This window comes from Oratosquilla oratoria, chromosome 11 (assembly GCF_046742065.1).
Source record: "Oratosquilla oratoria isolate Oo_2021 chromosome 11, ASM4674206v1, whole genome shotgun sequence".
NCBI classification, from domain to species: Eukaryota; Metazoa; Arthropoda; class Malacostraca; order Stomatopoda; family Squillidae; genus Oratosquilla; species Oratosquilla oratoria.
In genome coordinates, this window is record NC_134787.1 from 12,498,023 (window position 1) to 12,523,022 (window position 25,000).

Here is a 25,000-nt window from a genome sequence, read left to right on the forward strand (position 1 = left end):
AAAACAAAAGGAAACAGTAAGTTAAGGAATAGCTGTGTTATACAACATTGTTATTTCTTGTTGATCAAGTCCACAAATGTCGGTATGGGGCTCTTCTTATACCGGTCGGTGTGTGTGTGTGTGTGTGTGTGTGTGTGTGTGTGTGTGTGTGTGTGTGTGTGTGTGTGTGTGTGTGTGTGTTTGTGCGCGTGTGTGTGCGTGCGTGCGCGTGCGTGCGTGCATAAACGCGCATGTAAATCCAATATCCTTGTAAATTCTTACGACTGAAGGATTCACATATATTTTGTAATCCTGTAATTGCTTCTCTTCCGTCGCATTTTTTTCGTTTCTTTTTCATTCATGTGTCCGTTTATTTGTTTGTCTACATTCACATGCAACTGGGTCATGGCTGAAGGATCGTTGTGATTTGTCGTTGCTTTATTACTTCTGTCAAGGTATTTTTTTTTTTTTTTTTTTGTCTTTGCATTTGTGTTTGTTGTTAGCAGCTTTACGCAAAATGTTATGTACGAATTTTATTTATTTGTTTACCTATTAATATATATATATATATATATATATATATATATATATACATACATACATATACATATACCAAGGCTTTTTCCCCCTTCCAAGGGAGGTAGCCACAAAGGGAAAGGCATAAAAACACTCCCACCCATTTCATCCCTAAATACACTCCACACCCCTCCCACCCTTCCTCTCATCTGAGCACCTCCTGGATGACGGGTCATCCCTGAACCCTGCCCACCGCCCTGGGTCAGAAGCAGTGTCGCAAGACACAGTACATCCACAGCAAGGCCGCTTCATTTAATCGGCGACCCCCCTCTCCGTCCCCCTTTGCATATAAGGAGAGGACGGGGAGAAATCCCTTCGGGCTGCGTCAAAATTTACTCACACATACTAACCCCCCACCCCCCCGCCCATTCCTCCTCATGCAATCACAACATCATCCATATACAACCATTCTCCACTCACCTCTGTCTTCCGTCCTCTCCCTTCCTTCCTCAACAGACATTCCCCTCTTCCCCAAAGCCCCTTCACCCCATCCATCCACCTCATCCTAGGACGTCCCCTCATGTTCACTCCCTCCACATCTGCCTTCCATACCTCCTTTACTAGTCTTTCTTCACTCATTCTTTCCATGTGTCCAAACCATCCTAATATTCTTTCATCAACCCTCTCTCCCAAATCCTTTTTCACCCCTGTTCTCCTCCTCACCTCCTCATTTCTCACTCTATCTATATAATATATATATATAATATATCATTCATGTTCTTATTTAACTGTTTATTTATTAATTTATTCATGCTTCATTGATTATATTTATTTATTTACTTATTTATTCGTTTGTTTGTTTATTTATCTATTTACTTGTTTATACATTTATTTGTTTATTGTATTCATCTATTCTATTTTATTTCATTTATTCATTCATCTGTTAAATTATCTAGTGTATTATTATATGTATTTCTTTGGATGGTGGAGTGTGACCCAAGTAACAAATCAAAAGATTTTGTGGTAATCTGAAAGTTTAAAAATTTTAACGAGTGAGGTATTTATACGATACCCTGGATAAGTTACACTCCCGTTATCTGTGACGAAGCCCATCTAAATATACTAAGTGATATGAAACCCGAGCTCGTTTGAAGAAACGAAAGTAAAGGAGAAGATTGAATTTCGCGTCAGAGGTTTTCGCTCTCCGAGAACTGTAACCGTTACAGTCCAAACAGTTACAGTATTTCTAGTAAGATACATTATTAGATTACACCACCTTGACAAAAACAGATTTAATTGAAATTGATGAAATTCAAAGTTTCATCACTGGAATGCATATGAATTTGAATCTGATGTAACAACTTATAAAGAGTATTAGACTCCCCTACACTTCGTCTTTCTGTCATTTATCTTCCAGCTATTCTAAATATTCTTCGCCTTGCTTTTTTGCTCACTCGTTGTTCTCCTTTGTGTTTCGGCGCAGCTATGGTCGCATACGTAAACTCATACGAAAGGTATTGGTAAAGGACGAATGCAAATGAATCAAGAAGAAAAGTTGACCAATCACAAGCGAGCACTGCTCAGCGGCAGCCTCATGAACGTGAAAAGGATATCCCACTCTCTAACATAAACTGTTCTGACAAAAGAAAACGTATATAAAAATCAACATTTGTTTTAAATCTAAGCCTTAAACCACGCAGATCATCAATAATATGCGGATGTCACGCGAGCAGAAGAATGATTAAACTTGTATAGAAATTCAACGACATTTTATCAAAAAATAAAAAAGGAGGACGAGAAAGAAACATGACATGATTAATTCATACCTGTCCAGGAATAGCGTCGTTACACAGCCAGCCCCAGCCTACCATGCACTCGCTTCAACAAAAAAAAATACACGTGGAAACAAAATTGACAAACAACGAAAAATACATTCTAATAAATTCTCAGGCACAGGTACAAAGATATGCAACCAATCAGTTTGTGATTCCGACATAGTGCATCGCACTTTAAAGTAAATTAGAATGAAATAAAATAGGTGGAAAAAAATAAAGGAGAAGGTCATTGTACAAGGAAAACAACCATAAATCATAAGTGAATGCCGTCGACAGAGGAAGAGCCTGGCCAATGTGGTTATTTGCACATGTGCACGTACAAGCACATGCACACACACACACACACACACACACACACACACACACACACACACACACACACACACACACACACAAATTATATATGGTTACAAGCAAACAGTCACACATACAGCCGTAGAGTACATGTTAACACGCACACACACACGCACACGCACATACACGCACACAAACATACACGCACGTATGTCTGTATACATGAATGTTGTTTGTATTATTGTACGAGTACGTTAATTTTGCTTTAGTTTCTTTTCACGTATTGTGTGTATATGCGTATATCAGAATGCATGTGCACCTCATCATGAGTGTACTAGGGCTGTGCGTGCGTGCGTGTGTGTGTGTGTGTGTGTGTGTGTGTGTGTGTGTGTGTGTGTGTGTGTGTCTGTGTGTGTGTGTGTGTGATGGCATATATATGTGTGTATGTGTGTGTATTCTTGTATTAGTTATATGTTACCTGTTTATTTACTTAGGCAAGGTATTCGACAATGAGTGTATTGCGCCCTGACAGATGTTGTCGATCTTGGTATTCCTGATATATCTTTTCTGCTTTCTCGTTTTTTGGTGCACAGAGTAAACATATTTCTTCCTAACTTGATTTATTTTCTAGACTTCTATTGCCTTATTTGGTCATTATTTTCAAGCTTCGGTATATATATTTTTTGTTATATCCGATGATATATTGATAGCTTTACATAATTTTTTGAGCCATGAATTACAGGCATTTGTGTGCATGTGTGTGTGTGTGTGTGTGTGTGTGTGTGTGTGTGTGTGTGTGTGTGTGTGTGTGTGTGTGTGTGTGTGTGTGTGTGTGTGTGTGTGTATGTATGTGTCTTTGTTTGCATATACACACATTCATTCATCCATTTACGTAAATATATACACCCCAAACACACATTTTCTTTAGCAGTTGCAAAATTCTTTTAAATAAAAGTGGCATGCAAAAAGGAAAAAACTAATTCGTGTGTATACACTGCGTTGGTAGATACAGAAAAGATAACGTGCCAGGAACAATTACACATGTAGACATGCACAAGTATAAAGAAAAAATTGAGAACAGATGCAATCAGGTTACAAATGCAGGTGTAGAATAGGTATGGCACTAGAAAGAATGTGTTTATTAAAAGTTAGTAATACTGAAACAATGAAAATGTATATTCTTTGTTAATACGAGAGTTATAGGCGTATAGGAGAGAATATTCGAAGACATAAATTCATGTAGAGGGTACAAGGAGAAGAGAGGTGTGGAGAGAATACGATGAGAAATGGTACAAGACGAAAGGAGAAGGAAAACAATACAAACAGGAGCTCAAAGAGGATTAGGAAAGGCATAGAGGTGAGCAGGTTAGGTAAGGTCTTTATTAACAGGAACACAACGGACAAACGAATCCAAGGTAGGCAGCAAAGGAGCCTGGGGGCTCGACAAGCACTTCCCATTAGGTCCAAAGTTCGGTTCTCGTGGAAGGAAAATGAGTCTAATTATATGGAGGATCCTCCAACGGAAGGGGGCGTCCTCGGAGGAACGCCCTTGACTCGTTGGCCCTTTGTCCCAGCGACTGTGCCAGCCCCTCTTGTCGGGTCGGCATCCTCCCGCAGCTGCTCTCTCATTTGACCTCAAGTTCGTCTATATTCACGGCGATATACATGTATGTATCTCCCTCCTCTGGCCATGTTTGTCTTCTCGGATATCTTTCAACAACGACCTTAAAATATATTTTTTCATACGCGGGCTTTGATTAAAAAAAAGAGGACACAGTAAATGCGTCTATTCCACTTATGTCATCCTGTATCCACGTGTAAATAAGTAACAGATACCCACTTCGTTAGACATCGAGAGTATAACATCTTATTTCACTTAAGATTCTTTTCATGGAGCCTCTGAAGCGAGGGTTGCGTTTATTCCTTCATGCACCTTGTGTCTGCGCAACGCTGAGATTCGTATTCCCCCGTGCTTTATATGCATTTACTAAAGGTCACAACCCATTTGTGATGCGCTTAGTTACCTTCCTTTACATACGTATCTGTGAACACAGTTACAAACACGCCCCGTTACCTCTTCTGACACCAGAAAGACCCTCCCAAACTGAATAAAATCACCTTGCGTTCGCTTAAGAAAATTATTGTGCCTTAAAGGATTCATTGCTTCGAAAAGGATTTCACATCTACGTTTCGTCTGAACCATACGATCCGTTCACGATTCGAAACTTCATGAATCGAATTATTTTCTCAACAAAGAAGATACTCGCCCATTGTGCTCTCACTACTTAGACTATGAAACAGACCAACACCTCCACAGGACGCTGATGACTTGACTACAGTCCCGGGAAGGTAGTATTTCATCCAAGCAAATGTATACAGCATCTAGCTCATATAACGCTATGACTGCAGTGGATGCGAATATCCCGAGCATTCTTTCAGATCTGAGCCTTGTATCCGTTTGGTATCTACGCTCTCCATTTCCTTTTCGTCATGCATGTGTTATATGCAACAGCCCTCCAGCAAAGGCTTTGTTGCAAGACCTGCACTTGAACCCCGGGCGCCCTTGAGGCCCTATTCGGCACATAGCGCTGACTCGGTTCTCCGGTTTTCTTTGAGGACAGAGAGTCTGCGCAGACCTTATCTCAGAGTCTAGGACGGAATATCTCTCTCTCTCTACCTCTCCCACCATATCTCTGCAACTGCCATGAGGAAGTCTCTTGTTCCTCTGGTAGGATGGCTGTGTCTCTGTTCTCTTAATGGGTGTGAGGGGCTCTTCACCCTAGCTAGCAGGAAAGGAGGTCCCTTGGGAAGAATGGGATGCATTCTGTTATGTTGAAGTTGTGTAATCCCTTCAGTGTGATGCGGCGTTATATATATATATTTTTGTTGTAATAAGCAACAGACGATTTCATTCATCTAGATGATGGACCAAACCTTGAACATAGTCTTGCTCGATCAAGACCCTGAAGTCTGACTCTGAACTGAATATAAACTCGTCTGTGTGTGTGTGTGATTCACCATAGTCTTGGATCACGTGTTGGACTCGTGATCGACAGTTATTAACCCACCGGATGAGAGCTCAGCTCGTATGACCGATCTATGTGTAATACTGTGACCTTACACGCACACACACCCCAAATTCCCCGCCCACAGAGTTAGAGTAATAACCCGCAGCGCAGAGATAATGAAATTCTTTCAGCCCTGGGCAGGATTCGAACCCGGACCACCTTAGTGGCAGGTGAGAACTCTAACCACTGCGCCACGAGGTTGTGTGTGTGTGTGTGTGTGTGTGTGTGTGTGTGTGTGTGTGTGTGTGTGTGTGTGTGTGTGTGTGTGTGTATGCGTGCATATACACTGATTATAAACTTCGCGTTTCAGACATACAGTAGATGTAAAGTTTCTCACAATGTTCCTATATTTATTAAACACTTTCCAGTCAATTACGAAACCTATTTTTTTTATTAGTTTTCACGATCTTGAATTAGATTTAACATCCGAACTAAATAATTATACTCTACGACATCTTCCAGATTTGTATACTTCTACAGTGTACCTACAGACCGGTCCACGCCTCTAAGCAGAATAAGATTGTCTGGTAGTGACTAAACTATATCTATAAAGTATGTCTCTGGTCTAAAGAAGCTAACAAGTTAGATAAAGCCTCATCAGCCTCAGAGTCTTGTGAACCAAAAGAAACCTGAGGGTCAGCCTGCCACACGGTCGAAAGCGTCTCTTGACTTGACTACTCTCCTTTATGGCTACTTTCTCTTGTTTGATGTCATTACAGTTCTTCTTCTTCTTCTTCTTCTTCTTCGCGTTCTTCTTCTTCTTCGCGTTTTCTTCTTCTTCTTCTTCTTCTTCTTCTTCTTCTTCTTCTTCTTCTTCTTCTTCTTCTTCTTCTTCTTCTTCTTCTTCTTCTTCTTCTTCTTCTTCTTCTTCTTCTTCTTCTTCTTCTTCTTCTTCGCGTTCTTCTTCTTCTTCTTCTTCTTCTTCTTCTTCTTCTTCTTCGCGTTCTTCGCGTTCTTCTTCTTGTTCGCGTTCCTCGCATTCTTCTGCTTGTTCGCGTTCTTCTTCGCGTTCTTCTTCGCGTTCTTCTTTTTCTTCTTCCCTGGTGAACACACTAAACGAAGCGAACATTAGCGAAATCAGTTTTCATTTTTCTCACCTGTGCATTCGTTTGGATGCAATGCAAAGAAGATTGCCTTTGGATTGCACTTCATTATTCAGACGTACACAAAGGACGTGTAGAAGGAACATGGTAGATGTAACGCCGACTTTCATCAAGAAGAAATTTCCCTAAATTTTGAATTGCATCAACTCATAGCTGATCTGAATTTCATGAACGGCTTTTGGGCGATCATAGTTGCATGGACTTGTGTGAGACGTTGTTTTTTATAAATGCTGTATTGAAGTAAATATTTCAGATGCAAATATTCGTGATAACGACGCAGTAGGTTTGTTGTTGCCCTACTGTTTTATACAGTTCAAAGGATTACAAAGGCGGAGCATGCCGACATGAGACCTTTTGGTCCATATCAAGGTCGGATGCGAAAAGAAAATTAATAATGATAAATAAATAAATAAATAAAAACTATATTAAAGTAAGTAATAATAAATAAGATAAATGCATAGGTATAGTTAAATAATAAACAAACAGGTAAATAGTAAATAATGATAAATTCACATATAACTAATAATAAATGAGAATCAAGCAAATAATAATAAGCAAACAGACAAATGATAACAAAACAAATAAACAAATAATATAAAATAAATGACAGTCGTCTTGCTTAGGTGCTCGTGGATATTTCATCTAATGTTGAATTCATCCCAATTTACTATTAAACTTAATGACCAATTTACTTAGCGCTTACTCTCTAATGACCGACATGATATTCAATAGATTATTCCCAAGACTTAAAAGGCGAAAATTATCGTAATGGACCTATTAAATAAAAGTTTGAATCTGGTTTAACACATAAAAGACAATTTAATCTCCCTAAATAACATCATGAAAGGAATTTCAACTGACTCAACACATTAAAGGTTTCTAACTACCAGATTTAAGTAATGAAAAGAGTTTAAACCATATAACTTCACCTCCTAAAAGAAGGTTTAAACTAACAAGCCACTAAAGGAAAGTTTAGATTATATACCCATTGGAGAGTTTAAACTGTCTGACTTAACCTATGAAAAAAAAGAGTTTGAATGACTAGACTTAACCCATCAAAAGATTGGTTAAGCTGACTTAACCTATTTAACGCTTTTTATTATTTCAATGACTGTCTTGGTTAACGTGAAAAGGTCTAAATCCTTTCCGACCTCAGCAGTCACTGTAGTCAGGATCTTGGTAGTGTAGCGCTTTCTATATACTTGGTGACAGGGATTATGAATGCCATGGTGTTGTTGGAACCCCAGGTAAAGGACCAATTTCTCGAAAGAAATTTCTATCCTTGGCTTCTGTGCTACCAAGGGAAAACTACGAGAATGAATACAATAACGCGCCTCTACATGACTCACTCACTCCGGTGGTGGTCGGGCCACTTGCTGACCCTTCACCGCTAGCATCAAATGCCTCCAGACTCTACGGTCCTGTGCCACTGTCATCCAATCCCGGACATCTGCTCCAGCCCTTTCCAGCCTCTACATGAAGTAAAAAGAAAATTACGACTCAGCGTGGAAGGAGGTATATAGACACTACTTCATTCAATATAGAAAGAACACCAGCGAGGAATCAATCGCGTGGTTGCAGCCGAAAAAGGTCATCAAATTGATCTTTTTACTACGGTGGAAAAAGAAGTCACGTGTCTAGTTCCGAGTTTCTGAGTTTATTCCTGACCGGTTTCGCTCTATGCTTCTTCAGAGGAATGTGTGTACACAGTGTACCAGCTTTTTACTACGATATAGGTCAGATATATATATTATTCTGTTTGAGTCCAGGCTATTCTATTCAGTTAAGGGAAACCCACAGTGAAGAGAGCGTTATACCGATAATTACAGTAATTACTGTCCTTGTTCGCGCCATCGTCAGGCAGTTTCACGGAGCCTTGAATTAAATTAAATCATCTCGCGCTCTTCATTAATTAGGTGAGTTACTATTGTGGAGGTACAAAAGTGACCCATGATGCACTGAAAATCTGTAAATATGTCTTATTTGTTGTATACAGGAGTTCTCTGATGATTAAAGGAATTTTTATATTCAGTTAAGTGTTTATACAAAAACGCATTTTTTTTAAAGATTTGGCAGTTTTACGCATATAGCGAATAGTTCTATTACGGTACATACAATTATACTTATAAAGGCTCTCAATCCTTAACTAGGTTAGATTAGGTTAGGTTAGGTTAGGTTAAGGATCTCCCCTCCCTGCATAAAAAAAAAGAAACATTGCTAACGCTAACTTAATAACCCCACCTTTCATTACAAGTGATTACGAAAACGAGGTTCACGGGAAACAAAATTAGCGTTTAATCATTCACAGCATATGCAGATCCAATTATTGAATTTCATTGTTTATCCTCTTAACACTACTTACCGTCGCTTTGGACAACAATGACTGGCACTAGAGAAGGCCAATTCGATCTCGCTCCTTTGCAAAAATTAATTAAAAAAAAATTCTCCGTGTTTCATCGTGATGCTTAGATCTTTGACCTAATTTGTAAACATCAAGATCAAGTATATTCCCGGTGATTATTACATCCTCTGACTATCTAAACATAGGACAAGGATAGCGGTTAGATTAGGTTAGGTTAGACCTGCGTTTCTCACTCTTTTTACCTTTGCGTAACCTTTAAATTAAATTGCATGTCTCAAGGAACCCCTGAGCAAAAAGAAAAGAAAAGAAATATATGTATATATATATATACATATATATATATATATATATATATATATATATATATATAGATATATAGATATATATATATATATATATATATAGATATATAGATATATAGACTATATCTTTCCAATTTTATTTTCATCGTAATAATAGGTTAGATAGGATGATGTCTATATTACATTATTACAATAACCAAGAATATGTCGTGCGTCATTAATTATATTACGTATATGAAATCAAATAAAAAAAATCAAAAGTGCATTAGCTTATCTCATTTGTTCTCGCGGAACCCTTAGGGACCTTTTGCGGAACCTTAGGGTTCCGGGGAACCCTGGTTGAGAAACGCTGCGTTAGACCAAGTTTAGGTAAGGTTAAGTTTGGTTAGGTTTATTTAAGTTTAGTTTTGGTTAAGTTAGGCGAGATAAAGTAGGGTTATGTAAGGTTAAGTTAGGTTCAATTAGGTTAGTTTAAGTAAGGTGAGATAAGGTAAGGTTAAGTTAGTTTGGGATAGGATTGGTTAGGTTAGGTTAAAGGTACCTTTCGTATCAAATTACGAGCACCACATTACAGTAGGTATTAGTACTTTGCCGACAATAACCAATGTTTCCATCCTTCGGGACAACATAGCACCAAAGAGTCGAAGGTTTTAGAGGTGCTAAAAGAGAGTTTGAATGTGTTAAAAAAAAAAAAAAAAAAGAAAGATCGAAAGTGATCAGCATTATTTCTTGGGAGTACTGAGTGACTATTGTCAGGAGGGGTGTTACTACAGTAATGTTCCAAAAATATTACTTCCATATTACTATAGAGTTATCAGGGTGTTGCAGTGTTAAAGCAGTTGACAATTTTTTCTTTTCTATATATAACAAGGTGTGTGTGTGTGTGTGTGTGTGTGTGTGTGTGTGTGTGTGTGTGTGTGTGTGTGTGTGTGTGTATTTGTGTGTTTATGCGTGTGTGTGTGTGTGTGTGTGTGTGTGTGTGTGTGTGTGTGTGTGTGTGTGTGTGTGTGTTCGTGTGTGTGTGTGTGTGTGTGTGTTCGTGTGTGTCTGCGTGTGTGTGTGTGTGTGTGTGCGTGTGTGTGTGTGTGTGCGTGTCTGTCTGTGCGCGTATGTTCGTGCCCATAGAACTATATACACTAACCACATAAAATAAAATAAACCATGAATACCAGTGACTTGATATTATTATATCAAACCCTTTTAACCATTTCTTCTCTAGACAAGCAATCTAGCAGAAGACCACTTCCTAGAACTAAACTACCTCAAAGAGAAAAGTAGACAGACATCTAGGTAAACAAAAGAATTGTTAGATACAGATGTACAGGAAATCCGTATATTTCGACTACTACCCGTAGTCTTCTTCAGCAGAACGGGGAAACCTGAGTTCTACACTTTTCCCCGTCCCCTTTTCTGTACACCTCACTACCTCATTTATACCTGTACTCTATCTTCTTGTAAGCATTCCGCTGAAGAGGATCACAGATAGTAGTCGAAACATACGGTTCTCCTGTCCTTCTGATATTATTTCTCCGATAGTGGGTTTTAAGTGTACATTTACAAACGTGTCATAACATTACAGTTTCCCATATAGGGATGACTTAATTTCCTGATTTATTTCTTTCACAGGTGTCCTACGTCGTCAACCCGGAGGGATACGAAACTCGACGCTTCTGTTGGCTCTCCATTGAGCGTGGGATGCTCGTCTCCTTCATCGCTCCCGTCTGCAGCCTCATTATCGTAAGTCTCCTTCAAGAGTTTTGTTTTGTTTTCATCCCATCTAGTTAGTATTACGATGATTTAAGCCCCGGTCACACCAAGCTTACGACCTGTTTCCGATCACCTTCGACCGAAAGCCAAGCGATCGGTCGGCGACACAAAACCTATGGAAGAAATTGAAATGGAAAAGGTTAATGTGGTTGATAAGATCAAAATCTATGTACTGGGGACTATTCAGTGTGTGTTGTAATCTGTCTATCCATCCATCTACCTATCTATCTATATCTACCTATCTATCTGTCTATCTGTCTGTCTGTCTACCTATCTATCTATTTATCTATCTATCTAGCTGTTTATCTGTCTATATAGCTATCTATCTGTCTATCTATCTTATTACCGGCTACCAGCGACTTCCAACCTGCAACTGGTCGGCGACCTCGGAAACAGGTCGTAAGCTTGGTATGACTGGGCCCTTAGTTTCCGTCGCGTAGCAACAGTGCACGAATGTACTGGGCCTGAATTACCTTAGCTTGTCATTCAGCTTCTCAATATATGACGCAAAGGTGATTTAACATTTGGGGATTCGGAATTTTTTTTTTATAAACTAAGTTATTTCTAATCAAAAGAACTCGTAATTGTGACCGAGGCAATAGTTTATGAGTCGGATGGCGTTGCTTTGACAATGTAGGTCGGTCATTCTCAGGCTGCACCTCATTCTTTACTGCATATATTACTCGCATTATTACTGGAGGAGACCTTTTGTCCTCAAAATTTCGTCAACATTCTGTTATTTTTTTTTTTACTAATTAAAACTTCATTTAGTGTTTATACACGACAATGTACCTAGAATGTTGAAGGCTGTACGAGCTTTAGATACTGTAGGTATATTTTCGTATTAATCGCTTTTGTTGGTTTTCATTTGTTATTCAGGCAGTCACCAATTTTGACAATATTTCTGTTATTATTATCATTATTATACCACGTTATCAACTGCTGAAAAAGAAATGTGTATATAAGAAACAAATTATAACCAATTCCAGAAGGTGTCATTTTGGGTTTTCTACTACGACCAAGGACAAACAATTTTGAGAAAAAAAAAGTAAATAAACAAATAAAAAAATAATTTGTTCGTCTGAGACGAGGGCTGGGGTGCGAGGTGGAAGCCAATCACCTTACTAAAAGCGAAACGACCCAAGTCTTGTCTTCGGCTACCAATACAAACCCCAGCCAAGGTGTTCCCTCCTGTCGTAGACAGTAAGATACAACGGAAGAACTGACACTCAGAGGGCCTCAGTGACAGAACCAACACCACCTCCCCCCCCCCTCCATCACCTTCCCTTATTCTACGGTCCCACGACACATTTTTGGAAAGAAAACAAAAGAATTTGTTGAAGAATTGCGACTGTGCTGGGCCTGTCCAAATCTAACTTTTCAAATCAGGTTCTAGAGTCTGTACTAAAGAAAGAAGAAACTTAAAAGATTTATTCTATACCACTCTTTTTTATTTATCACTTGTATGCATATATATATATATATATATATATATATATATATATGTATATATGTATGTATATATATACATATATATATGTATATATATATATACATATATATATATATGTATATATACATATATATGTATATATATACATGTATATATATATATATGTATATATACATATATATGTATATATATACATATATATATATACATATATATGTGTGTGTGTGTGTGTGTGTGTGTGTGTGTGTGTGTGTGTGTGTGTGTGTGTGTGTGTAATAATAATAATAATAATAAATACATACATATACCAAGGCTTTTTCCCCCTTCCAAGGGAGGTAGCCAAAAAGGGAAAGGCATAAAAACACTCCCACCCATTTCATCCCTAAATACACTCCACACCCCTCCCACCCTTCCTCTCATCTGAGCACCTCCTGGATGACGGGTCATCCCTGCACCCTGCCCACCGCCCTGGGTCAGAAGCAGTGTCGCAAGACACAGTACATCCACAGCAAGGCCGCTTCATTTAATCGGCGACCCCCCACTGACAATAATACAATTGAGCACTTTTATGAGTAATATAGTAATTATAAGAGTGATATGCTTAGTCTAAAATTTATAGTGAGTTTATTGTGCGGACAATGGATGGAATGGCACTGTTCTTGTATCGGTCAGTCCTCGGCGCTCTGATGGGCTTGATTTTGTTAGAATGCCGAGTTGCATGGCGGATGGTTGTGGTGTTAGGTGGGAGGAAGTGACGGTGACGTGGGTGTAGCGTTAGGTCCTGTCCAAACTTATTCAGTGCTTCACTGTGTTTGTCGGACAATCTTGGCAAGCTGAGGGTGGTGAGGGCGTGTTCGTATCCCTCATACTGACTACCCAAGATAATTCTGCACGCTCTTCTTTGTACTTTCTCTAATTTGCTCCTCTGTGTGATGTTGAGTAATGATGACCAGGCTGGGGAGGCGTACATGAGGGTGGGGAGTACGAAGGTGGTGTAGACTCCCTTTAGATCTGGTGATGGGGTACCAAGGGACTTCAATCTGCGCAGCATGAAGAGTTTGTAAGAAGCTGTCCTGATGATGTTGTTGATGTGCTGGTTCCAGTTAAGGTGGTCGTCTATTGTGATGCCTAGTAGCTTGGCGGACTGGATCACCTGAAGGAAATGGGTTCCTAATGACAGTTGAGGTGGTGCCACCGCCTGTTTGGATGTACAAACATGCATGACCACAGTCTTGCTGTGGTTAACTGTCACATTGCTGCTCTCAGTCCACGTTTTGAGGTTGTCTAGGATGTTTTGTAGTGAAGAAAAGTCAGGCTGCCTGGTGTTGATGGGAATGCCAACTGTGCAGTCATCGACGTATTTCTATCTATGTTGGGTGTCCATTAATGCGTCATTTATGAGGATGAGGAAGCACAGTGGTCCCATCTTGGTCCCTTGAGGGACCCCACAGGTCAGGGGGAGGAGGGAGGATGTCGTTCCCTGGTACCTCACTGCCTGTTGACGTCCGGTCAGGAAGTCGGCTAGCCATGCTACCAAGTGTGGTTGGATCCCCAGTTGTATGGCTTTGGAGATGATAATGTTATGGTCAACAAGGTCAAACGCTTTCTTGAAGTCAATAAAGGTCAAGGCTAGAGAAGTATTGCGCTTGTCTAAGTGGCTGTGCAAGAAGTCCAGAAGATTAACAAGATAGTGAGTTGTGGAGGATTTCATGTTGCCATACTGTTGTATATCGATTTGATCTTTGTGTGTGTGTGTGTGTGTGTGTGTGTGTGTGTGTGTGTGTGTGTGTGTGTGTGTGTGTGTGTGTGTGCGTGTGTACGTTTGTGTGTGTGTTTGCGTATATTCAGTACTATATGACCTGATCACGAGTATGTTAGGTTAAATGAAGCCTCATCATGTTCCGTCACCTCGATGAAGAAACGACAACACGACTTCATCCTTTAAGAAGCGAAAGGGTTAAACTGATCTTGAATTACCCTTTTTCTTTTTCTTTATTTATTTTTTCTTTGCAAATGATATTTTATGAATTTGTTCTACCTGTCGCCAGGTAATTATATTCAGTCGAAGGAGTTCCTCGTGAAACCTTTTTAGAAATACTTCGTCTTCATTATTTATTCGTTCATTCATTTACTTATTCATTTATCTATTTTACTTCATTTTATCTATTTTACTTTATTTTATTTATTTGTTCTTGCATTGTAAAAAGAATTAGAGCTTCCTGGACGTCCGTTTTAAACGTTTACGATAGCGACACTATTTTTCTTTTTTCATCTTTTTCTACTAGAGAAATCCATTTTTAGTCACCTTAGGAAATGAACTTCAGACAAATTGGATCTCAGTCAAGCAAAAGACATCATTCTGTTTCGGGGCTGTCCCTGAGGAAAATCAAATCGTCTGGTACTAAATGAAAAGAGAAAAAAAAAAAAAAAAAGGAAAAATGGTGGAAGGGGTCACCGAAATGACATGGTCGATCCTGACCTTTGCGTCATTCCCAGGAGCTTTCGTGACTTACCATCCGTGTCAGAACGACATCTTTTCAACACCTCTACCCTCTCCTCCTCCCTCTACTCCTCTCCTTCCTTCTCCCTGTACTCCTCTCTTTCCCCCTCCCCCTCCCCTTTCTCTTCCCTCTTCATTCCTCATTCCTTCCGCTTCTTTCTTTTTGCCTCTCTTCTTTCCCATGCCTCCTTCATCCATCATTATGATTTCATGAAGTCGCATAACTATTTACTTTCGCTTTCAAGGCCCAAAACCCAGATGCTTCACTTCCCTACGCTCCCATGTCCGAAAACACCTTGAATCCCACATCCTCCTAAACTATCAGTAGCCTAAACATCAGGCCACTAAGCTCCTGAAACCCCAAGCCCAAAGACTTACACTCTCACTCCCCCCCCCAAACATCCTAGAGTACTCTAGTTTCTAAGTCTTCATGTTAGCGAGCCTCAGACCTTCTGATTTCTCGAGATCTTCAGTTCTTCGGCATCCAGATACTTTGACGCATGTCATACCGTAGGATCGGGTAATCGGACCATCACTGGGGGTAAATGGGCCATATAAAAGTTATTCACTTTTTTAATTGAAATTGGTTTTAAAATATTTCACTTTTGCCCTGAATAAATACCAACCTCCATTTTACCAGATTTTATTTACCAGTTTTTAATACATGAATAACTTTTATATGGCCCATTTACCCCAGCGATGGCCCGATTATCCTATCCCACGGTACTTATAAGATTCTTTGACCTAAAACCCCGAGACACCTAGCCAATATTCAATATTTCACATTATAAATCCCCACACACATAAGCTTACAATACCCACAGAAACCAAATACCCAAGTGCAAGCCTTATGGTCTCTTGCAATCTCCTCTATTCATATGTTCTTGTGTTCCAAGTATACAAGCCCCCTATCCTCTAGGCCCCTAAGCCGCTAGCTTTCTATACACTATACATTTCAAATCCCAAAGCCCACAAGCTCCTAAGTTCCTAAGCCACTAAGACCTAAAGGCCCCAAGCCTACAAATACCCAACTCCCTAAACACCCAGGTCTCAAGTTCAAGAAGACATATAACCCTCAATTTCCCAATACACCAACCTACAGTCCCCTATGTCCCGCAAACCCCTAAATCTTCAGACCCTGAAATCCCTAAGTCCTAAGGTTCCCAAAGTTCCAAGCCACCAAGCCACCAAACCCCCAAGTTTCAAAGCCCCCAATACCCCAAATCCAAAAGGCCCCTAACTACCAACCACCCAAAACCCCGGGTTTCTAGGTTTCAACCTTCCACGCCGCTAGGCCTCAAGTCTCTAAGACTCGAAGACCCCAAACCTTCAAGGTACCAAATATCCAAGTACTCAATCCCCCAACCCGCCAAAACTCAAAGCCCTCAGGCCCAAAGCCCTCAGTCCCAAAACCCCCCAAAAAACAAGTTCCAAAGCCCTTAAGTCCTCATATCCCCATTCTTCAAAGCCCCAAAGCACCTAAACCCTTACAGTCCAAGTCTGTAAAAACCCAAACCCTCAGCCTGAAACCTCCACCATCCCTAAATCCCCAAACTCCCAACACCAAACTCCCCAAGTTCCCTAGTCCCCAAACCACAAACCCTCAATCCACCAAGCACTTAAGCCCCCAAGCCCCCAAGTCACCAGGCACTTAAACCCCCATTCCCAAAATACCCAAATTCCTTGGCCAACAAGTTTCTAAGCTCCCAAATGCTATGCCTTCAATCCCCTATGCCTATAAACCTTCAAACTTCCGAGCCCCTAATATTCCAACACCTAAGTCCCCTGGTTCCCAAGTCCCCCAAGCCCCAAGTTTTGAAGACCATAAGACCCCCCCCAAGCCACAAGCTCCGAAGCCATGCTCCCAAATCTACAAGCCCCTAAGCCTCCAATCGCTCAAGCCCCCAAGTCCCCAAACCCACAATTTCCCAAACCCCAAGCCCCAAAGCCCCCAAGCCCCCAACCCCAAGTCTCCAAGTCCCCAAGTCCCTAAGCCCTCAAGTTTCTAAGCCTATATAACCCTAAGTCTCCAAACCTACAAACCCTAAGTCCGCAAACCCTTAAGTTCTGAGGTCCTTGAGGACCCAAGCCCACAAAGCCCCAAAATTGCAAGCCTTTAAGTCCCCAAGTCCCGAGACCCCCAAAGACCCAAGTTCGCAACCCCTGAAGCACCCGAGTCCACTAGCGCCCAAGCCACTAGATTCCCAAGTCTCAAATCCCTGAGGCCCCTCAAGACCCCCAGACCTCAATACTCCAAGCATGCAGACTCCGTGCCATCGTGGTTTCAAGTCTCCTAGCCAACTGTGAACCCCATCAAGTACAATGTTGATTTCCTAGATTTAACTTTTAAACCGACAATCTTTTGTGATTCAAAATTACTAAGCTTCCCAAAATCCCAAAGCCCTAAAGCTCCCAACACTAAAGCACCAAGCCAGCAAACCCTTCAGCTCCCTAGACCTCAAGCCTCCAGCCATCAAGCCCCCAAGCCATCAAGCTCCCAAGACCCTAAACCCCAAGACCCCAAGACCCCAACTCTCCAAGACATCAAATACCCAAACCCTGAAGTCCCCAGGGCCATGACCACCCTGGGGACTTCATTCGCTTAACTCTTTGATTGTTTAAGGTTTTCCTCAGCTGAATGAAATTTTCCGATGGTAACTAAAATAAACTTCCACTTGAAACTCCAATTTTCAAATTTTCCCAGGCCTCAGGCCTCATGCCCCAAACCCAAACCCCAAACCCCCATTCCCAGCCCAATTCCTCAGGCTTCTGACCAGTCCCCAGCTCACATCCCACAACCCACAGGCTACTCCTCATAATCTACAGCCACCAGCTCCCAGCCCCAGCCGCCAGCCCCCAGCCCCCATCCCCCAGCCCCCATCCCCCAATCCTACAGCTTTCAGCTCGTATCCCCCAACCCCCCAATCTACAATTCACAATCCCCAGTCCCAATCTTTATCTCCAGGCCCCAGCCTACATTCTACAGCCTACAGCCCCCAGTCCCCCAAGCCCCTAAGCCCCCAAGCCCCCAAGCCCGCCAGCCTCAGCCTTCTTGGTTCATGTCCATCCTTTACACTTATCCCCTTTCATATATTTTCGTTTATTTTCTTCTTTTTTCGTCCCGACTGTATTAGTTCTTTTCCTTTCCCTTTCGTTTTCATACGCGACTCTTCGTTTCTTCGTTATCTCTCATGCGATGATATTTCTACTTCCTTCTCTGACCCCTTCATTGTCTCATTGAGTTATCTCTTTGGTCTATGTTCACTTGTTCAAATTTTTTTTTTTTTTTTTTTTTTACTTTTTATTACTGTTTTTGTTTCTTCTCTCTTTTTTCTTATTTTATGTTTTCGTTTTCCATTTAATTTGTTCTTCTTCACTTTTATTCATGCTTCCTCGTTTATATTTCTTTCGTTGTTTCTTACTTTTCCATTTGCCTTTGTTTCGTTCACTCTTTCTTATTTGCTAGTTTTCTGTACAAGAGTAACTCCGTGGGAGAGTGATCCAAGCACCACGGGCCGCCGCCCTCCTCCTCCTCCTCCTCCTCCTCCTCCTCCTCCTCCTGCTCCTCCTCCTCCTCCTTCTCCTCCTCCTCCTGCTCCTCCTCCCATCACTCCTCCTTCTCCTCCTCCTCCTGCTCCTCCTCCCATCACTCCTCCTTCTCCTCCTCCTCCTCCTCCTCCTCCTCCTCCTCCTCCTCCTCCTCCTCCTCCTCCTCCTCCTCCAAGCCTCCTCCTCCTCCTCCTCCTCCTCCTCAACCAGCCGACCTGTGCTTTCCTCACCGCCTGGTGGGAGTTGGATTCGTCTCCCTCGACCATGGGAACTCGGAGGGAGACAAATCCAAGTCCCAAGAAGCCCAGGGGCCGTATACACAAAACTTGTTAGCGCTAACAAATAGCTGTTAAGGGTAACAAATTCCTGTTAAGGCTAACATTTAGCTGTTAAGCACTAATAGTGATACAGAAAACTTGTTAGGGCCTTAAAAGTACTGTTAAGATAAAAGTGCTGAGGAGGACTATTAAGCTCTTAACAAGTTCCTGTTAGTAGAGAAGATGGCGGAGCAACAACAACTAAAAAGATGACTGCGAGTTTATCGACAGCGACGGGACATATTTAACGAGTACAATGACGACGAACTCATCAAACGCTTCAGAATGAACCGTGCTGGTATAATAAAAATGGCTGATTTAGTGAGGGACAAACTTCAATCCCGAACAGAACGGAGTCGACCACTGAGTCCTGAGACGAAGGTGGCAATTACCCTATGATATTTAGCCACAGGTAAAATGCAGCAGTGACGAATTTGGGACCTCGCAAGCATCAATCAGCCGTGTCATTACTCAAACAATTGATGCACTATCAGAACCAGATATTGTAACTCAGTTTGTAAAATTCCTATTGACTCGCCAAGAAGTGCAAGTAAAACAAGCAGAGTTCATGGAAAACTAGGTTTCCCGGTGTTGTGGGTACCATAGATGGCACAAACATTAGAATTGGGGCTCCAAGTGTCGATGAACATTTATATGTAAACAGAAAACAATACCATAGCATCAACGTGCTTTGTCATGCCTCCCTCTTATCCTTGTGTTTTTAAACTTGGCTTGAATCGCCCATTTATTATTATTTTTTCTCCATAATCACGTTGATCAAGAGGAGTGTTTCATCTTGTGACCAGTTTGGCTTCCTTTTCTTTTTCTGTGTTTCTTCTGCCATGTCTATGTCCTCTGAAATTATTGTTGAGTCTTCTGTCGGAAGATTTGTCTGTGGCACGGCCGCCTGTACAATGCGCCTTCGTCCAAAAATATCTGTCGTTGGTTAATAAGTACTTCTAAAAACCCATACATACGATATCTATGTGCTATCATGATACTTTATTAATAAATTCTGAACAACTGCATTAATAACACTGTTTTATGTGTGCAATTTTTGATAATACGTCCATTTACATGTTCATAAGCTGCTAACTTCAGCGCTGTTTAGCGGTACTTGACAAACAACTGTTTGCTAGCTAACAGTTGTTAGTTAAGCATTGGTGTATAACTTTTAGTGGTTTTCTGTTAGCTAGCAGAGATTGTTAAGGCTAACAAAAAAGTTTTGTGTATACGGCCCCCAGGTCAGCTGGCTGAGCAAGAAATCAGTGTCTGGCGGCCCCCCTGGCGCTTGGATCACTCTTCCACTGAGCTACTCATATGTTTTGTACTTTGTCTCTCTTTGTGTCTTCCGTGTTTTTTTCTTTCTTCCTTCTTTCCTTCATTCTTTTTTTCTCGTCTTTTTATTTACTTTTAAACTCGTGATAACTTATCCCTATTCTTGCAATTACCCTTGTTCTCCCTTCCACCCTTGCCTTTGCAATTTCCTTTACCTTTACCTTTGCTCTTGCCTATGGCGTTATTCTTCCCCTTCCTCTTGTCTTTCTTCTTACCCTTGCCTTTCAATTTGTTGATAGCTTTGCCCTTCTTTCCTTCCAGAGGAAAAACCCAAATCTACAATCACAATTATGTTACTACGAACTTTTTAAGGGCTGTTTTATACACATACATATATATATATATATATATATATATATATATATATATATATATATATATATATATACATATATATATATTCCTGCATCTAGGTTGTTCTTTCCATGAGATAAATCCCTGTTATTCAGTGATTAAACCCAATCTCAGTTAAAATGTAGACAGTGGCTATCTATTCTCTGCATTCTTATTCTATTCAAAGGATATTCAGACTTCTACGCCGGCGCCTACATAACACCCAAATAGAACTCTCATTCTCTCTTTCTATCTGTTGTCTTTTCTTGTAGTTCTTTCACTCTCCAAATACTTCCTCCTACTCCTCCTTCTTCTCCTCCTTCTCCTCCTTCCCCTCCTCCTTCCCCTCCTCCTCCTCCTTCCCCTCCTCCTCCTCCTCCTCCTCCTCCTCCTCCTCCTCCTCCTCCTCCTCCTCCTTTCAGCTTATTTGCCTCCTCTTTTGGCTCTTTCTATTCCTAATTTTGTTCCTCCTCATCCTACTTCTTTTCGTCCTCCTCTTTGCCCTCCTCTCCCTCCCCTCTACCCCCTCCCCCTTTCCTCCTTTCTCTTCCTCCTCCTCCCCCTCCTCCCCTTGTCCTCTTCCTCCTCCTACTCCTCCTCCACCCTCTCCACCACCTCCTCCTCTTCTTCCTCTTCCTCTTCCTCCTCTTCCTCCCACTATTACTTCTCCTTTTCGTTTTCCTTCTCTCCCTATTTCTCTTCCTCTTTCTCCACTTTCTTCACTTCCTCCTCATTCTGCTGTCCCTGTATGGCGTATTGATTAGATGATTTTTATGCAATCAGTAACTTAGGAGTCTTAGAGGGACCTCTGTTAACCAGAGTCCTGCAGCAATCTTTCATGAACGGAGAATCTCCTGTTCAAAAAGAATAACAATCGCTTCTCAATTCTGCTGCTCTTGTCCTTCTTAAATGTCTCTTTTACCATTCCTACGATTCTACCTTTTCGGTATGACATTGTCCCAAAGGATAGAAGCGCTGGCTGCACCCGATGAAGTACTCCCCCTCCTCTTCCTCCTCCTCCTCTTCCTCCTCCTGTAGTTTAGTTTAGTTAACACAAATAGCCTCGTTAGGGCCAGTAGTCCTGCTGTTGTTTGTTCTTCCTTTGTGTTCCTTTGTGTTCCTCCTCCTCCTCTTCCTCCTCCTCCTCCTCCTCCTCCTCCTCCTCTCCCATCTCTTCCATTACCTCTTCTTTCTCATTTTCCCATCCTCCTCCTCCTTTTCTTTCTGCCATCTTTATTTTTCTCAACCACTTTTATTGTACTTCTTGTGTTTCTTTTTTTATTTCCTTCTTCACTTTTTTCCCTTTCCATCTTCTCTCTACCTTCTGAGCCTCTTTTCCTATCATCATCTCACTCTCCCTCCTCTTGCCTATCAATTCACCCTATCAATCAATTTCCTCCCTCTCTTTCCCCCCTTTTCCTTTCTTTACCTACTCCCTCCTGTCGTTCCCAAATATTTCTTGAGCTATCTGCCCAATCACTCTCTGATTCTCCGACTATTTTTATCCTGTCACCATCATATCTTGTTTCCTTACACCCTTTCTCCCATCTCTCTCCTTCCATCTTTCATACCTTTTTTCTTCTCTTCGCCTATAATTTCTCTTTCCACGACCTAAGTCTTCATCCATAATCTCGTCTTTATCTTTTATTGATCTATTTCTTGTTTTTCTCCAGTTCAGTCACACTTACCTGCACAGACTCTGTGGGTAACCCTTTGGCTTATATACATATATGTATATATATAGATATATATATATATATATATATATATGTTGCGTTCATTTTATTGTTTTTTATCCTAACTGGCTTCAGATTATTCTACCTAGGGGAAGTCTTGTAGATGTTAAATTGTTAGTTTAGTCTCCTGAGAATCCTCACGAGGACCACCGTGCCAACCACTACCAACACTACCAACACTACCACCACGTCCACTACCGCTGGCAACAGTGCTAGTGACACCTCCACTACCAACACAAACAATACAACCACAACTAATAATGTCACTCCTCATTGTTCCATCTCTGGCAACACCACACTAATGTCAACACTGAGGACACCACTGCCACCACAACATCCAAGATTGCCACCATATCATTCGGTGACACCACGTGGTAATACCTCTCCCACCGTCAGTATGACCCCCACCACTACCACCAACAACAACACCACAACCGCCCGTAGTTATCACCATTTTGTTCTCTGCCACCATGTAAAGGACCATGGTGATAATCTCTTTATCATCATAAGAACATAAGAAATAAAGGAGACTGCAAAAGACCATAAGGCCTACACTAGGCAGCTCCGTATCCATCACCACCTGTCATCCCCATCCATAAAGTTCTCTAATAGTTTTTTAAAACAACTGATAGTTTCAGCGCTTACTACATGGTCATTACCACCACCATAGTCACCATTAACATTTATATATCCTCCTCCTCCCCTTTTCCTCCTCCATTCCCTACTCCTCCTCCTCTTATTCCTCCTCCTCCTCCTCCTCCTCCTCCTCCTTCTTTTCCTCCTGCTCTTCTTCCTCCTTCTGCTCTTCTTCCTCCTCCGTCTCTTTTTCCTCCTTCTCATCCCCCTCTTCCTCCTCCTCTTCCTCCTCCTCCTCCTCTTCCTCCTCCTCCTCTTCCTCTTCCATCACCTTCACCATAAGCATATCCACCTTCACCAACGTCTCCACCATCTGTTCAGAACCATTTGTCCTCCTGGTCGGTCGCAAGTTTTTCTCCAGCGAAGGGTCCTCCTCCTCCTCCTCCTCCTCCTCCTCCTCCTCCTCCTCCTCCTCCTCCTCCTCCTCCTCCTCCTCCTCCTCCTCGTCCTCCTTCTCATAACATACGAGGGCGGCAGGAGATTGGCCATAAGGATAGAAAGGCATTTAAATCACAGTACACAGCAACTAATCCTTCCTTCTCCTTTCCTCCTCTTCTTTCTTCTCCTTCTTATTCTCCTCCTTCTCTTCCTCCTTCACTTCCTCTTTACCTTTATCTTCTTCCCCTATATCCTACTCCTCCTCCTCCTTCTTCTTCTCCTCCTTCTCTTCCTCCTTCTTTTTCTCTTTACCTTTGTCTTCTTCCGTCATATCCTACTCCTCCTCCTCCTCCACCTCCTTGTTTACCTCTCTCTTTTCGTTCTCCTTACCCTTCTTCCTCCTCCTTCTTCTCACCTTTACCTTCTTCCTCCTCCTCCTTCTCACCTTTACCTTCTTCCTCCTCCTTTTATTCCTCCTCCTCCTCCTCCTTGTTCACCTCTTTCTTTTCGTTCTCCTTACCCTTCTTCTTCTCCTTCTTCTCCCCTTTACCTTCTTCCTCCTCCTTCTTCTTACCTTTACCTTCTTCCTCCTCCTTTAATTCCTCCTCCTCCTCCTCCTCCTTCTTTTTCACCTCTTTCTTTTCGTTCTCCTTACCCTTCTTCTTCTCCTTCTTCTCCCCTTTACCTTCTTCCTCCTCCTTCTTCTCACCTTTACCTTCTTCCTCCTCCTTTTATTCCTCCTCCTCCTTCTTCTCATCCTTCCGCACCTTCTCTTCATCTCTTATTTCTCATTTTCGTTGTTCGTATTTTTTTCATACATTTTTATTTTTCTTCTCCTTCTCCTTGTCCCCCTCCTACTCCTTCTCCATGTCCGTCTCCTTCCCCTCTCTACTTCTCTTTTTTCATTCGTTTTTTCTCTTTTTCCATCTGCTTCTCCTTCTTCTCTATCTCCTTCTGCTCCTTCAGTCTCTCCTTCTTCTGTTTCCCCACACATTCTTGTTTTTCTTTTTCTTTTCGCTTTTTCCCTTGAATTCTTTAATCTCTCCTCCTTTTCCTTCTACATTTATCCTCCTTCTCCTTCTTCTCTTTTCTACCACATTTTTGCTCTCTTACTAACCCTCTTTTCCTCTTCCTTCTCCTCCTTCTTCTCTTCCTTATCCTCTTCCTTTTCTTCTTCCTCTTCCTCCTCATTTTCCTCCTCCTTTTCCTCACTACTTCTCATCCTCCTCATTTGCGTTCGCCTCTTTCTCCTTCCATCACTTCTTATTATTCTCGTCTTCGCTTTACTCTCAAAATCATCTTTGTCTTCCTCGACCTCTTCAGCCTTTCTTCCTCACCTTTCATTTATCACGCTGTCTCATCCCTGCACCACCTTTTTCTCTCTGTCTTCCGTCTCTTCTCCCTCTTCTTCTTCTTCTTCTTCTTCTTCTTCTTCGCGTTCGTCTTCTTTTTCTTCTTCTTTTTCTTCTTCGCGTTCTTCTTCTTCTTCTTCTTCTTCTTCTTCTTCTTCTTCTTCTTCTTCTTCGCGTTTTTC

General features: G+C 41.5%; 1 protein-coding gene across 3 annotated transcripts in view; it reads left to right on the forward strand.

The window, feature by feature from the left end:
• LOC143029593 (uncharacterized) overlaps nt 1–25,000 on the forward strand; it is a 1,250,372-nt gene that overhangs the window by 1,123,170 nt on the left and 102,202 nt on the right. For all 3 annotated transcript variants that reach the window (XM_076192294.1, XM_076192296.1, XM_076192295.1), the window contains one exon: nt 11,086–11,196. In XM_076192294.1, the coding sequence (XP_076048409.1) occupies nt 11,086–11,196 (111 nt within the window). The remainder of the gene's footprint in view (nt 1–11,085; nt 11,197–25,000) is intronic.